Source organism: Nycticebus coucang, chromosome 5, assembly GCF_027406575.1.
Source record: "Nycticebus coucang isolate mNycCou1 chromosome 5, mNycCou1.pri, whole genome shotgun sequence".
Lineage (NCBI taxonomy): Eukaryota > Metazoa > Chordata > Mammalia > Primates > Lorisidae > Nycticebus > Nycticebus coucang.
In genome coordinates this window covers 3,723,840-3,739,974 of record NC_069784.1, presented here as the reverse complement: position 1 = coordinate 3,739,974, position 16,135 = coordinate 3,723,840, and the positions used below count along the sequence as shown (strand labels likewise).

At 38.1% G+C, this 16,135-nt stretch overlaps 1 protein-coding gene across 1 annotated transcript; it reads right to left on the bottom strand.

The window, feature by feature from the left end:
• Positions 1 to 14,604: 14,604 nt before the first annotated feature.
• LOC128586202 (centromere protein Q-like) lies at positions 14,605 to 15,661 on the bottom strand. Its single transcript, XM_053591807.1, has one exon. The coding sequence runs from the start codon at positions 15,608 to 15,610 to the stop codon at positions 14,807 to 14,809; it is 804 nt and encodes a 267-aa protein (XP_053447782.1). The 5' UTR covers positions 15,611 to 15,661; the 3' UTR covers positions 14,605 to 14,806.
• Positions 15,662 to 16,135: the final 474 nt, after the last annotated feature.

Below are 16,135 nucleotides of genomic sequence, written 5' to 3'. Positions count from 1 at the left end.
TAGTCTGCAGGCTTTAGGCTGAACATCTAGGGATGACTCACTCGAAAATACCATAGAACTGGCCCACCAGGAGCTTCTGCTGTTCCCTAGCCAGGAAGCTGAATGACTGGAAGCTGCCTCTATGGCAGGTGGCTGCAGGGTCCTGCTGTTTCTTCCATTATCCAGGCCAGCTTTAGGGAAATACTCTCCTAGGAGGCATATTAAAATACCACCCTGCTATATTTTTGAAAAACAGATCTTGCATTTTAAATTAAGCAGCTCCACCCCTGTAACCATGAAAATTTCATTCTATATAGCAGTCAGGTAACCTATACCCAACAGCAACAAAAATTAAAAAGTGCCATTGCTCTGATTCATCTTATTCCCCGCACCCTTTGGGATGAAATGCAGTTGTGTGGTTAAGCACAACTTTGATGTTAGACTACTTGGGTTCAAAAATCTAAGATCACTAACTTGAAAGCCTGGGGAATATTAATCTTGCTAAGCTTTAATTAACCTCATCTGTAAAATGGGCATGATGATAATAGTGGCCATTGATAGGACAATTGTGCAGATTGAATGAAACAGCACTCTGAGGCGATGAAAACACTGCCTGGCATGTTATAACTAAACTCTCAGTGATGTTGAGATAATTCTTTTTGTTTTCTGAGACATAGTCTTTCTCTGTCATCCTGGATAGAGTGCCGTGGCATCATCAGACTTCAGAGCAACCTCAATCCCTTGGGCTCAGGCGATCCTCTAGCCTCAGCCTCCCCAGTAGCCAGGACTACAGGCGCCTGCCGTAATCACCACTTTGTCAGTTGCCATTTTCCCTTACTTCATATGCAGCATCTCTTTCAGTTATAATCTCACGTCTGTCACCATCCACCTAGATGGTGGCAGTACGTCCATCACTAACGTACTACACACCAACATCCACTGGCCTTTTCTCAACCCACATTCATCTCGACTTCTCTCCCGACTTGGACATTCTTATCACCTTCCTTGGTGCTCTTGGCACATAGGTTTTCACTCTTTTCCCCAATTCCAGCCCGCAAGCACAGTTTCTCACAGTGACTGTGGAAATATTTATAGTCATCTTTCCGTTTTCCATTTATCATCCTTGCACTAACACTCTTTACCTTATGCCTGTACAAATTTTTTATTCACTTACTGATGGTTCCCTTTTTTCATTTCATCTTTGTTTCTATTCATTTTGCATACCAATTAGCAAATGATCGTTTAAAAAAACACTGACTATATCATTCTCATGCTCAGAAATTTTCAGTGACTTCAATTGGCTACCAAATGAAGTTTAAACACATTGGTTTGCAACCCATTTCTCAGTTCATCTCCTGCCATGTTTTCCAGCCACATTTCCAGACATTTTCTAAATCGTGGTGCTCCTCACATACTGTTTCAACTGGTCCCTTCTTCATAAAGAATTGCCCTGCAATGCTCTCTTCCCAGCCATTCCCACCTCCTAACTTCTTATATGTATTTATCCTTCAAGATCTAGTTCAAATGTCTTCTTCCTAGGAAAATTTCTCTGATAACCCCAATCAGGAGCAATCTGTCCTTTTTCACAAAAGATTTATATCCATAATTAGATGCATGATATATAGTCTTACTCAACTCTGCCTTTGTAATGAGAAAGCAACTGTACGTGTTATATAAACGACCAAACATGGTAACCCCCCCCAAAAAAAAAAAAAACCTTAACTTATAATAACACTTTATTTACAAAATGAAAACACTTGTCCAGCCTAAGAACTTTAAATATCTGACCACTATACTAGGTCAATAGATACTGAAATACTAAACCAGGAAATACTTATTTTAATACTGCTAACAGTGCTACTACTGAATCATCAAGTACTTCCTTACTTTTTGTACCAGGCATTAAGCAGATATGTTTATGCATGTTTTTTATGATCATTGCTGTGACCTTAGGAAGTAAGTTTTGTGGTACAGCTTAAGTCTGGTAAAGTGATGCTTCTCAATTTATCCTTTTTGCTTAAGTTTGCCTTGGCTAGTTGATCTCTTTCCTGGTTCCAAAATAACAGAATTATTATTTTTTTCTAGACCTGTGAAAAATGACATTAGTGTTTTAATAAAAATTACCCTCAATCTATAGATCATTTTGGGTAGTATAGACACTTTAACAATGTTGCTTCTGCCCACCCATGAGTATCATATGATTTACCATTTATTTACATCCTCTGCAATTTTATTCCTCAGTGACTCATAGTAGTCACTGTAGAGGTCTTTTACCTCCATAGTTAAATATATTCTTAGGTATTTTATTTTCATTGTTGCTGTTGTGAAAGGTATTGAGTCTTTGATTTGATTCTCAGTTTAACTGTTGCTGGTATATATGAAAGCTACTGATTTGTATACAATTGATTTTTTAACCTGAGACTTTGCTGAATTTATTTATCAATTCCAGGAGTCTCTTGGCAGGATCTTTGGGGGTTTCTATCATCAGCAAAGAGTGATAATGTGGCTTCCTCTGGTCCCCATTTGGGTCTCCTTGATTTTTCTCTCTTGACTCACTCCTCTGGCTAGGCCTTTTAGCAGTGTGTTGAATAGAAGTGGTGACAATGGACAGCCTTTTCTAGTTCCAGATCTAACCAGGAATGCTTAAAATTTCCCCATTCCCTATGATGTTGGTTGTGGGTTGTCCTATATGGCTTTTAGAATTTTGAGGTATGTTCCATTGATGCTGGTTTTGTTAAGAGTTCTTATCATAAAAGGGTGCTGAATTTTGCCAAATATTTTCTCTGTGTCTATTGAGATGATCATATGGTCTTTTTTTTTTTTTTTTTTTTGCTTCCTTTTAAGTCATGAATCACATTTACAGATTTGTGTATATTGAACCATCCTTGTATCCCTGGGATGAAGCCTACTTGGTTGTATACTACCGGCATAAGAACAGAGGCATAGACCAATGAATTAGAACAGAAAAACCCAGATATGAAGTATAAAACCATCCTCATATTGCCATCTGATCTTTGACAAGGCAGATAATAACATACACTGGGGAATTCAATAGGGATTCAATAAATGGTGCTTAGAAAATTGGATAGCCACTTGTAGAAGACTGAAACAGAATCTAACCCTCTCATCATTCATAAAAATAAATTTACAATGGATTAAAGACTTAAACCTAAGACAAGAAACTGTAAGAATTCTATAAGAAAGCATTGCAAAAAAATCTTATACTTATTAGCCTAGGCAAAGAATGTATGAAGAGAACCCCAATGGCATCACAGCAACAACAAAAATGAATAAATAGGACTTGATAAAATTAGAAAACTATTGCACAGCTAAGGCAACAATCAATAGAGCAAATACACAGCCTATAAAATGGTAGGAAATATTTGCGTGCTATACATCTGATAAAGGGCTGATAACCAGAATCTCTGAAGAACTCAAGCAAGTCAGCAAGAAAAAAAACAAACTACCACATAAAAAATTAGCCAAGTGACATAAACAGAAGTTTTTCATGAGAAGATGGACTAATGACCAATAAACGTATGAAAAAAATATTCGGTGTCTCAAATCATGGGGAATATGCAAATCACAACCACAATGAGGTATTGCCTAGCCAGTGAGAACGGCTTTTTTGTTTTAATTAAAAAATCCCAAACATCTGTTGATGGTGTGGCTATGGAGAGAAAGAAACAGTTAAACACTGCTGGTGAGACTGCGAACTACCAGTACAACCTCTAGGGATAATTGTGTGAAGATTCCTCAAAGAACCAAAGGTAGACGAACCATTTGACCCAGCAGTCTCATTACTGAGTATTTACCCAACGGGGAAAAAACGTCCTTTTATTAAAAAGACATATGCATTCACATGTTTATTGCAGCACAATCACAAACATGTGGAACTCATCCAAATCCCCTCAACATATTAGTAGATTAATAAAATGCAGTATGTGTCTACCATGGAGCCATCACACGTGGTGTATTAATATCTTTTGCAACAACCTGAATAAAAGCACAGATTATTCTTCTAAGTGAAAATTTTCAAGAATGGAAAAAGAAACATCACCTGTATTCACTATTAAACTGGAACTAATCGATCAACACCTATGTGCACATTGTGCAGTAAATTCAACAGAAAGGGGGTAGAGAGGAGGAATGAAGGGGTGAATTCACAACTGACGGGTGCAGCGCACACTGGTAACTGCCTCAGACTACACAAAAGGGATTCAGGTAACCCAAACTTTGTACCTCCATAATATTCTGAAATTTAAAAAAAAGAAAGTTAATTTTGTTTTATTTTACTTGAAGATAAGGAATTGGGCTGTTTATCACAAAGTGAAATTCTTATTTTTATGAATTTGTTTACATGCCTTTAGTAGTCTTTTCCTCTAAAGGGAAATTATATATGAACAAATAACAACTATGTCTCATTTGCTACTGTGTCTGGCACAAAGTAGATACTCAACAAATGTGTATTTAATAAATGAATGAATAAATGAAGCACAGAGCTGTTAACTCATTTGCCCAGGGTCACACAGCAATAATTCATATAGCAGGAATTCAAATTCACAGTTTTTCTTTTTCAGCTTTCCTTCATTTGTTTTCCAGAAATTAAAAAAAAAATACTGACTGCTATGTGCCATGATCAACAGCTTTCAACCATATAAAATTACCTAATATTATATATGATATGATAACAGCCAATATTTACAGAGCGTTTACTATGTTATTATTATGTAAGCTAGAACGCTGATTTCAGGATATGACCTAATATCTTTGGCTTTGTTTCTAGTACTTTATATATATACATATATATATAATTTTACATATGTAATACAAAGATATATCATTTTACATATGCAAACTTTTGTAACAGAAAGCTTAAGTAACTCATCCAAGGTCAAATGCTTAGTAATCTTGTGCTTAACCAGACTTTATTGTCTTTAAATAGTTTCTAAATAATGATGAATATTTGTTTCTCTTTATCTCTTAGTCTTTCCAGTAGTTTATGTTTTCTAAGGCCACTTTCTCCAGCACTAAGATCTGTGTTTCTCAAGATCTCCTTAAACATCCAGGCTTAATTCTGGTCATGTAGACCCTCTAATTTTCACCTTTTAATTTCCCCAACCTAAATACATTCCATTTTTTCTGTATCACTCTAACTCAAGGAAGGGAACCTTTAATAATTTTGCAAGGTTAATAACACTATCTTCTAGAAGTTAAAAAAATATTCACTTCACTTCTAATTTTACTTTGATTTTAGTCAGTATCTAGAATTCCTAGAACAAATAAGTTTGTGGATCATAGCCTAATACTTCAAATCAGTGTTCTAATTTACATAATAATGAGCTAGTAATACATTTAATGTTATGTTTCCAAGTTTGGGTGTTTTTATACATATATCAAGTGTCTCCTGGGTGAGAAATTAATCATTTTTTAACCTTCCCTTTCAGGTATTTAAATATGCCATTCTTTCATTTTTTGCCTGTGGTTTGGCTAAGAGCAGGAGGTAAGACCAAGCCATCATGGTATTTTTCATAAATGACACTAAAAGAATAGTGCTCAGTAACATTTGTGCAATGAATGAGCAAAGGGGCATACATGCTGATGTGCAGACATCTGTATTACTTACTTTTAGCTTCAGGTCACATTTATTTTGCCTCCTAAATACTTCTCAAGCCTCTGTTCCAGCCATTATTTCACCAGAGCCGCTCTAGTTAAGACCCTCAGGGCTTTTCACCCCATCATTTTAATATTAATAGTTATGGGTCTGGACTCCTTACCTCTTCTCTCACCTAAGTTCTCGGTTCATCCTCTTTGGGGCCAAACCAGGATGCTTGGTTTCATTCATGGATTGGACAGTCCTCAGTATCTTCTATCATCCACACTAGGGGTGTGGGTCAAAGCTCCTCAGTACAGCCAGCCCCTCTCTTCGCACCCTCTTGCCCATCTGGCCTGGCTCACTTTTTCTGGACATGTGCACTGTGCACTCCAGTGACCAGGGGCACAAGTCCTGCAGTTTCTGGAATGCATCACACTTATCCCCATCCAGACTCAGTACATACACTCCATTCTGAGTGGAAGATGCTTTCTTTCCTCTTTGTGTGGAATACCTTTTTCTCCCAATGCGGAACTCCTTCTTAACATCAAAACTCTAAATATCAACTATTTATGACATCTTTCTCCAAATCCCTAATTGAAGTTAGTAGGCTCTCTACTGTGCTTCTGTAGCCCCTAATTTTTCTTTCTTCATATTTTAACATTAATGATAATAATTTGTTTAAGTAGCTATGTTCCCCTTTGAACTAGGGAATCCTTGAGGGTGGTAACCCTCAAATATCTCTGGCTTTTTCCATAGTCAGCCTAGACTAAATATATTTAGTGAATGAATTAACCATTCAAACTATCAACAAGTTTGTGCTGATATTAAAGTGGGTAAATTTGTGCTATAGAAGCAAGAACGTTTCCAAACAGAATTGTGGTGCTATAATAGATTAAAAAAAATGAATATAGCATTATTTAAACCATTATACATATTACATGTTCAAATCCTTATACTTTATTTAGAAGGAAAATGTCACACATAGGGATTAAATCGCTTAAGCAAATAATATCTAGCACTTGAAAATGGACAACCTTCCAACTGAGCTCCAAGAAGTTCCTTTAAAAAGGAGAGAAGAGGTCAGACAATTAAGTTCACGAACTCATTCTAGAAAAAGTACTACAGACCTCATTGCTGAGTAGCACTAAGGTCACCTTTGAGGAACTTCCCTTGGGAAGCTGTGAACTGATACCCACCTAGTCCACCCTTGAAAGCAATTTTGGAACTCTTTTTCTGGAATGGCCACCACAACCGTCATCGTATGAGGTCTGACAATTAAGCTCACAAACTCATCCTAGACAAAGTGGTGCACATCTCCCTGCTGAGTTTCACTCTGGTCCCCTGCAATGTGCTCCCTTGGCATCTGTGAGCCCAGGGAGACTCAGCAGTGATGTGTGAAGCACTTTGTCCAGGACAAGTTTGCAGACTTCATCGTCCAACCTCCCATATAGGCCCTTCAAAACGGCTGACTAGAGGCACTGGACACCTACCTCCTCCCAAAGACAAGTCAAAATAACCACCAGATGATCACACTTTGAATAGAACTTTGAAGAGAAAATGCTGGAACTTGGCAGAGAAGTGGCAGGAACCCCTGGGGCACTAAAGGTGGGAAGCAAGATGCAGGGCCTGGTAGGGTGAGCCGGAAGTGCAGAGAGCCTCCTTAGTGTGTGAAAGGTGAGTGAAAGCTCCCAGCAGGGCACATTCCTGCCACGGACTTCTGCAGTCCTAGCCACAGGAGAGTCCCTTGACCCTCACAGGCCCTGAGACTGGAACAGGGAGCCAGCTGGTGTTCAGGTGAGGCGGTTATTCCAGACAGGGAGTGATCACTGAGTCTGCTCTCCCAAGTCCCTAGAAATTGTACAACAGCATCATTTTAAGAGCTCAGCCCCTATTAGACTGCATCCAGCCCTGAGGCCTAAAGGCCCTGCTTCTGTAATACCTAGAAGCCCACTGATATCCCCCAGGACCCACCCAAAGGACTACAGTGGCTCAATATGGGTTGGACCCAGTAGTGCAGCAGTGTCCCCAGAAATGTAGCCCACACAAGGTCCTGCACACCAGGGAAAGGTAGGGCAGCCCTCCTGACAAGCTGCACCCAGGACAAAGGGAGCTAAAGTAGGTGCTCCCAAGAACCTGAAACCTGCCTGCAGTGGGCTGCTGTCATTGACGGCAACCCTCACAGCAGCAGGTGCTTGCAGCATCCTGAAGACAGGGGCTCCTATAGAGCTGCTGCTGCCACTGCCGCTGCTGGGAGCAAAGCACACATTTCTTAGAGCCTGCCAGCTGCCTGCCTGCTGTGCCTGCCACAGACAGCAACCCTGCCCCACAGGCACCACATCTGCTGCACCTTAAAACAAGCCCTGAGAGCAGGCTTTTCCTGTCTGTCGCTTTTGCTATTGATGCTGTTGGGGGCTGAAATATGAGTTATTCAGAACCTGAAAGCCACTTGACCACCAGGTCAGCTGCCACATATAACAACCTTGCTCCCCACTAAGCAGCAGGGCCACTGTGCACTTGTACAGGCCCTTACAGCAGCTCTCCTTACCCACTGCTGCCCCTGCCACCTGCACTTGAGCACATTGCCTGGTGCCTGGGGACTGCTCCCCTCTGCTGACCACATCCTGTGCTTCTGTGCACTGTCATCAGGCCCCCTCAACCCAAACTACCCCATGCTGGTGCCTGAGTACATCACCTTGAGGCCTAGGGATTACCCTACCCTGATGCTGACAGCCACCTCAGGTGCGCAGACATACCACCAAGGGGCCTAATAACAAGCCCAGAATGCCTTCCACACCTAGTGTGCCATCCAGAGGCCTAGGACCTGCCCCACCTTAACTAGCATAGCCTATGCCTGTGCACCCATTGGGGTAACATGAGAACGGGCCCATCCCACCTGATACTGCCCCCAGCCCCCAGTGCCTCAGCATGCAATCTAGGGGCCTTGGAATTACCTCTCCACATCTGCCATTCCAGGTATGTGTGTAAACATCTCAGGGAGCCTAGCAACAGTCCTAGAAAGCCTGCCTATTGGGAGTTATGGGGACTACTCTGACCCTTCTACCTGCCTATTGGGAGGGATGGGGACTGCCCTGACCCATCCACCTGCCCATTGGGAGGGATGGGGACTGCCCTGATCCATCCACCTGCCCATTGGGAGGGATGGGGACTGCCCTGATTCATCCACCTGCCCATTGGGAGGGATGGGGACTGCCCTGATCCATCCACCTGCCCATTGGAAGGGATGGGGACTGCCCTGATCCATCCACCTGCCCATTGGAAGGGATGGGGACTGCCCTGCCCCATTTGCCTGCCTATTGGGGGGCAGGGGATGGGGCCTGCCCTGATCCATTTCCTGCCTATTGGAAGGGATAGGGACTGGTCTGACCCATTCACCACTGTTGGCATCCAGGCGCTTCTCCTGATAGCCTGACTACATGTATGAGCCTGCCAAGCCTGCTGTCACTACCACCTCTCGCATCCACTTGAATGTGCCACTTGGTGGTCTGGGGAATGGCCAGCCCAACCCATCACAACTACTGCTAACATTAGTAAGAGCCACCTGGGAGTCCAAGGATTCTTTTGCCACCATTGCCTATACCAGATGTTTCCCAGAGGCCAGAAGACTGCCACAACAACCAGCAACCAAATTGGAAGCCCAAGAATTTGCTCATCTGGACCCATTAACACTAGTGCCATATACGCCACCTGGAGGCCCAAGGACAGGCCCACCTGGCGTCTCATTCCCAGCAAAACCTCACCATAGCTCCATTAACAACAATCTAAGCCGTTGGAACAAATCATAGAAACTACTGCCGTTATTTACGGCCAAAGAAATAATGCAGAGCCTACGCTACTAAGTCTAGAGTTAAAGCTAAAGTGCAGTTTGTGACCAACAGCGTGCATATACATACATCTATCTGCAGGAAAAGTCTTCCTCTATAAAATCCAGTCCAAAAATCGAAAGAAGCAACTATGATATCACACGTGCATATGTCAATGAAAGGACTTAAGAACCACAAAAAAGGAAATACAACATCTCCAAAACACACAATGATTTTCCTGACACAGATTCTAATGAGAAGGAAATTTATGAGATGCCTGAAAAAGAACTCAAAATACTATCAAACCAGCTCAGTGAGATACAAGAGAACTTAGATAAACAATAGAAAAAGATCATAAAAACAATTTAAGATGTGAATAAAAAATTCACAGAAGAGATAGATACCATAAAAAAGAACCAAATAGAAATTCTAGAACTGAAGTATTTAAGGAATGAAATAAAAAATACAACTGAAAACTTCATCAATAGATTAGATGAAACAGAAGAAAGAATTTTAGAACTTAAAGACAGGTCTTTTATAATAACCCAGACAGGAAAGAAAAAAAAGTAAAGAATAAAAAAGAATGAACAAAGTGTTGACATATCGGTCACCATAAAGTGGTGAAATATTTGAACTCTGGGTATTCTGGAAGATGAAGAGAAATGCAAAGGGATAGAAAACCTAGTTAATAAAATAAACTTTCCAAGTCTAGCAAGAGATTTAGACATCTACATGAAGGAAGTTCAGATATCCCCAAACAGTAGCAATGCAAAAAGTCCTTGTCCTAAGAACATTATAGTCAAAGATAACAAATAAATTGTAAAAGCAGACAGGAGAAAGCATCTAGTTACACCCAAGAGAACCCCAAGAGACAAGCAGAGGATTTCTCAGTAGAAACATCACAGGCCAGGAGACAATGGGATGATATGTTCAAAATGCTGAAAAAAATAAAATGCCAGGCAAAAATGCTATAAAAAGCAAACTTATCCTTCTAAATGTAGGAAAAATAGAGACTTTCCCACACAAGTGAAAACTAAGGGAATTGATCACCAGTAGATCAGACCTACAACAAGTTCTTAAGGAAGTCCTATACCTAGAGGTGAAAGGATGATATGTCATCATGAAAACACACAAAAGTGTAAAACTTATCAGGAGAGCAAACACAAATGAGAAAGAGAAAGGATTCGATTGTCACCACTACAGAAAAACACCGAAACCACGATGATTAAAAAAAGGGCGAAAGGAAGCAACAGAGGATATAAAAAACCACCAGAAAGCAATTAACAAAATGACAGGAATTAATAATAATGTTATATATAAATGGGTGAAATTCTCCAATTAAGTGAAATAGAATAGCCAAATCGATATACAAAATGACCTGTGTGCTGTCTACAAGAAACTCATGTTAGCTGTAAAGATAAATTTAGACTGAAAATAAAAGAATGGGAAAAATTATTCCATGCCATGGAAATCAAAAGTAAGCAGGAGTAGCCATACTTATATCAGATAAAATAGACTTTAAGCCAAAAATAATAAAAAGAGACAAAGAAAGGCATTATGTTATGATAAAGGGATCAATTTCTTAGCAATATATAAAATTTATAAATATATCTATGTGTGTATGTGTATATATATATACACACACACACACACATACATACACACACCCAACACTGGAGCTCATAGATACATAAAGCAAATATTATTAGATCTGCAGGCAGGGATAGATTCTAAAATAATAATAATTGGGACTTCAACACTCTACTCTCAGCAACAGAAAAATCATCCAGAGAGAAAATCAACAAAGGATCATTGGATTTAAACTGCACATTATATTAAATGGATTAATAGATATTTTCAGAACATTTCACCCAAGACCTAATAAATACATATTCTTCTCATAAGAACATGCAACACTCTCTAGGATAAACTCTATGTTAGGCAAAAAAACAAAAACAAACAAACAAAAAAAAACACAAGTCTCAACAAATTATACAAAATCAAAATCATGTCAAATATCTTCTTAGATTACCCTGGAATAAACAGATGAATAACAAGTCACAGGACTGAATCAGTAATGCCAAGTCTCCCAATGACAAAAAGACCAGGACTAAATGGTTTCACTGCTGAACTGTACCAAACTTACCAAGAAGAGCTAATATCAATTCTCCTCACACTGTTCAAAAAATATATGAAGGAAGGGAAATCTACCTAACTCATTTCATGACTATTCTGATGAAAAAATAGATAAGGAAACCAGAAAAAAAAAATACAGACCAATATACTTCATCAATATAGATGCAAAAATCCTCAATAAAATACAGGTATATTAGCAAATCAAATCCAACAGTGCATAAAGAGATGGGATGGCCCAATCAAGTGGGATTTATCCAGAGGTGTGAGAATGGCTTGACACGTGTAAATCAATAGACGTGATATCATGCATAAGTAGGATCAAGAACTAAACCACATAGGGTGGTGCCTGTGGCTCAAGAACTAGGGTGCCAGCCCCATATACCAGAGGTGGTGGGTTCAAACCCAGTCCCGGCCAAAAAGTGAAAAAAAAAAAAAAAAGAACGAAACCATATAATCATCTTAATGCCAATAAAGCATTGATAAAATTCCACATTTTTTCCTTTTCTGGTTCTTCACAAGTATTTAAGTTAAAAGTCGTGAACTGCTTTGCTGGACTCTACTGGATACAAAAATAGGAGTCCCCCCTTTTTTTTTTTTTAAAGGACCTCAATAGAAATTTATCCCAAGAAGACATACAAATGGTTGCAAGTATGTGAAAAGATGCTCAACATCACTTACTAATTACCATGGAAATAAAAACGAAACCATGATAAAATATCAACTCATACCTTCCATGATAGCTATAATTAAAAAAAAAAAAGAGAACAGCTGTTGGTGAGGATGTAGAAAAATTGGAACACTTACACAGTATTAGTAGGAATGTAAAATGGTGCAACCACTATGAAAAATAGTATAGATGTTCCTTAAAAAATTAAAAATAGAACTACCTTATGATCCAGCAATCCCACCTTTGGATTCAATTGGAGGGAATTGAAATCAGGATCCAGAAGAGATATTAGCCCTCTCCTGTTCAGGGTAGCACTTTCACAATAGCCAAGATATGGAAGCAAAGAAAATGTCCTTCAATAGTTTAAGAGGTAAAGACAATGTTTATACGCATGGAATATTATTCAGCTTTTAAACAGTTGCATACAATCAGGAGATATGTGAAAACCATTTCAGTATGTGACTGCAAGGAGAAAATCCTGTACTATACAACAACATGGGTGAAACGTGACATAAATCAGCCACAGAAAATGTTGCCTAGTTCCACTTACATGAGGGATGTAAAATAGTCAAATTCTTAGAAATTGAAGAGTAGAAGGTGGTCACCACTGGGAAGAGTGATACGTGGAGATGGACTAATCAATGGGCATAAAGTTTCAGTTAAGCACGATTAGTAAGCCGTGGAGATCTGCACAAGAGTGTGTTCACAGTTGATGTATTGCACACTTAAAGATGCGGTGAAAGTCCAGATCTCCTGTTAAGTGTTCTTATCACAATAAAAGAAAAAAATTGAAGTATATGTTGCTTTTAAAAATATTGCTGCGTTTAGTGGAAGGACTGCTAAAATTTGAAATAATTCTTCATGCCATTTCTTGACATAGTTACAAAATTTATCTGAAAACTAAAATGTCCCTGTTTTAATATATTGAATAAAAGCTATATGTATTACCTTTCCATTTGGAGAAATATATATATATATATATATATATACCCAATGTAGATTTTTTTTGGTGTATACTGATAACATTTTTCTAACCAGTTGACTTTGGATGTAAATAATATCTACATTGCCAAATAATGATGAAAAAATATAATCATTAATACAATCACTGAAATAATATTAACAGCCTTTCCGTTGAACATCTTTCCATATTAATGAAAGTATTCATTGAACATAACCAGATATGCCTTAAAATAGGAAAAACCTGATCATCATAAAACCTTTAAGGTTATAACCATCTGTCTATACATTGCTGAAATAGAAAAAGGTTCTTAGCCCAATAAAATAAACAAAAAGAAGGGTTAGAACTAAAGAATTCCGTTCTTTTCTTTCAGATATGAGATAACTTGCAAACACAGGAACTCTTAAAAAGCAGGTCTCTTCGGTGTTTCTTTTAAATTATGAAACACTGGAAAACAGAAAGGCAGGTGTAAATTGACTGTATGTGAGATAATCTATTTCCTTTTCAAATCAATGAATAAAGAAGTAGACACGAGCTTAAATTGAGAATGACACAATCCAATAAATACACCCACCATGGTGTCCCGTATCCTATTAAGCAAGAACTATAAAACTGCCTTCCCTGAATGTCTTCAACAATTTATTATATCTCACACTTAATGATATAAGATGTGACTTTAGAATACTCCATTGCTACAGTCTCCAGGTGAGAAAATTCACTTCCCTATCCAGCTACCTGAAGCATCCAATGTTATCAGTTCTTATCCAGCCCTCACTATCTATATTTGAGCATATATTCCTTGAAAATAAATGGAATCATATGATTCAGTCCTCCTGGACCTGACATCTTTTTTTTTTTTTTTTTTTTTATATTTAAGTGACACTTTATTCACACACACATATATATATAAGCTAATTATACATTGGGAAAGGTTTATTAAGAAAGGGTTTTTATTTTTGGTTGTTTTTTATTGTAGGGGGAATGAATGTGCTATGGTTCCTTTTAAAATAATTTTCTTAAGTAAAGATATGCTTTCATGACAGTAGAAAATAAATCGATTCAGTTACCTACCAAAGAAATAAAATATTGATGTTACCTCCTAAGTTAAACATAGCTGGCAATTCTTAACCACTTTCCAAAAAGACCAAGGAACAAGGTAAAAAAGTGAGGATTTTCCATCTTCCAAACGATCAGGCAGAAAATACAACCCATCAGCTACAGAATTAGTAATAGCAAACTCTGATGCTTTTCCATACTAGGTACTGTACTTAATTTACACACCACAATTCCACGTTTAACCAATAAATGAGTTCCATTTAACCCTTATAAACTATTAGGTCATGCCTACTATTCTTTTTAATGGCTTTAGGCAAGTAATTGCAGATACAACAATATAAATGCTAATTTCCTAGATGTGACAACTACTAAAAAGAATTTTCAGAACTACATTAGATATTAATGATAGATCTACAGAGGCTAATTTTAAAGTGCCTATCAGGGCATAATAAATCCTACGGAAGCCTCAGCCTCTGCAATATCACCATAGGTTAATAGCTTTAGAAATCATAAACATTGAAAAAAACAAAAAACAAAAAAACCCCCACAAATCATAAACATTAATATGGGACACTCCAAGAAAAAACTGTTCAGGTGGCATCTAGTTTCTTATAGGCTTCTTCAATGAGTGTTAACATGTTCTTAATCTGGGAGGAATTAGGAAGAACATCCAAGTCCTTTAGAAGAGCATTCTGGTTTGGAATTAGTGTCAAAATTTCTTGCTGAAGTGTGGGTGCTTTGAGACTTTTCTGAGAAAGTTCTGGAAGAGAGAGTACATTACTAATATCCATTTGAAGCACTTGTTTTAGTGTCTTCTCTTCCTCTTCTACCTCACTTTCCAGAATTTCAATTTTGTTCTTTAGGCTCTGAATATCCTCAGTCATCAATTCCGCAGTCTCTACCATTTTTTCTATTTCTTCCTGCAATAATGCCAGATCTTCTTTATTAGCTTGCTCCCGTGCCCTTTCCACATCCAGTAGACTTGACACATGAGTTAAATCCTTCAGCTTTTCAGGAGGGACTTTCAGGGTTTCACAAAGTTGTAGCAATCTTTTTTTCAGTAAGTTGAGATGATACTGTATTTCTTCTTTTTCTCGACTACTATTGCTCAAAATTGTTATTATTACTGATTCCATTATTGTTTGCAACTGCTCTCTGCTACTCTTTGAAAGTGGTTGCCAGGTTTTCCTTTTGTTGGGTGCTATCTTTATCTGTTTTATATTAGTATGCTTTGTTTGTCCTTCAGAAGACAGATGGTTTGAATGACTTTTATTTCTTTTTCCTGTGTTTCTAACCTTTTTCTCTGACAACTCTTCATCATCATCAGTTTTCCTTTTTGAATTTCTTTTTAACTGTTGAGACTTTTTCTTGGAAACATGTGGGTTACCAGGCATCTTGATCACTAATTTCTCAGAAACCCTTCGGGAAGCCAAGCTCAAGATAATTCGCGCCCAAACAATGCAAAGCGGCTGGACCTGACATCTTAAAAAAAAAATAACAATATACATCTTTAACCATTGTTCCATATTAGGGCATAAAGCTTTTCTTCATGCTTTTTCCATAACTCCATCATTTTCCATACAACAGCTATTGCCATAATTTATATAAACAGGTCGTAATAGATGGCCTTTGAAGCCATTTCAATTTCTTGTTAAACAAACAAATTTTTAATGATTAATTTTGAAGATACATCATGTTGTTCATGTATGAACTGTCTGAATAAGATGTATTCTTAGGAGCATATGCTGAGAAAAAGAATATGTGCATTCGTAGGTTTGGTATTTGATAATATAAAAATTGCCTTGCCTACAAGTTGAACTAATTTATTTTTGTGTAAATATAAATCACCACAAGAGAACATTTTTCTTCCTATTCCCCTAGCCAAAATACTTAATATATATATTTCTGCTACTCTCTTA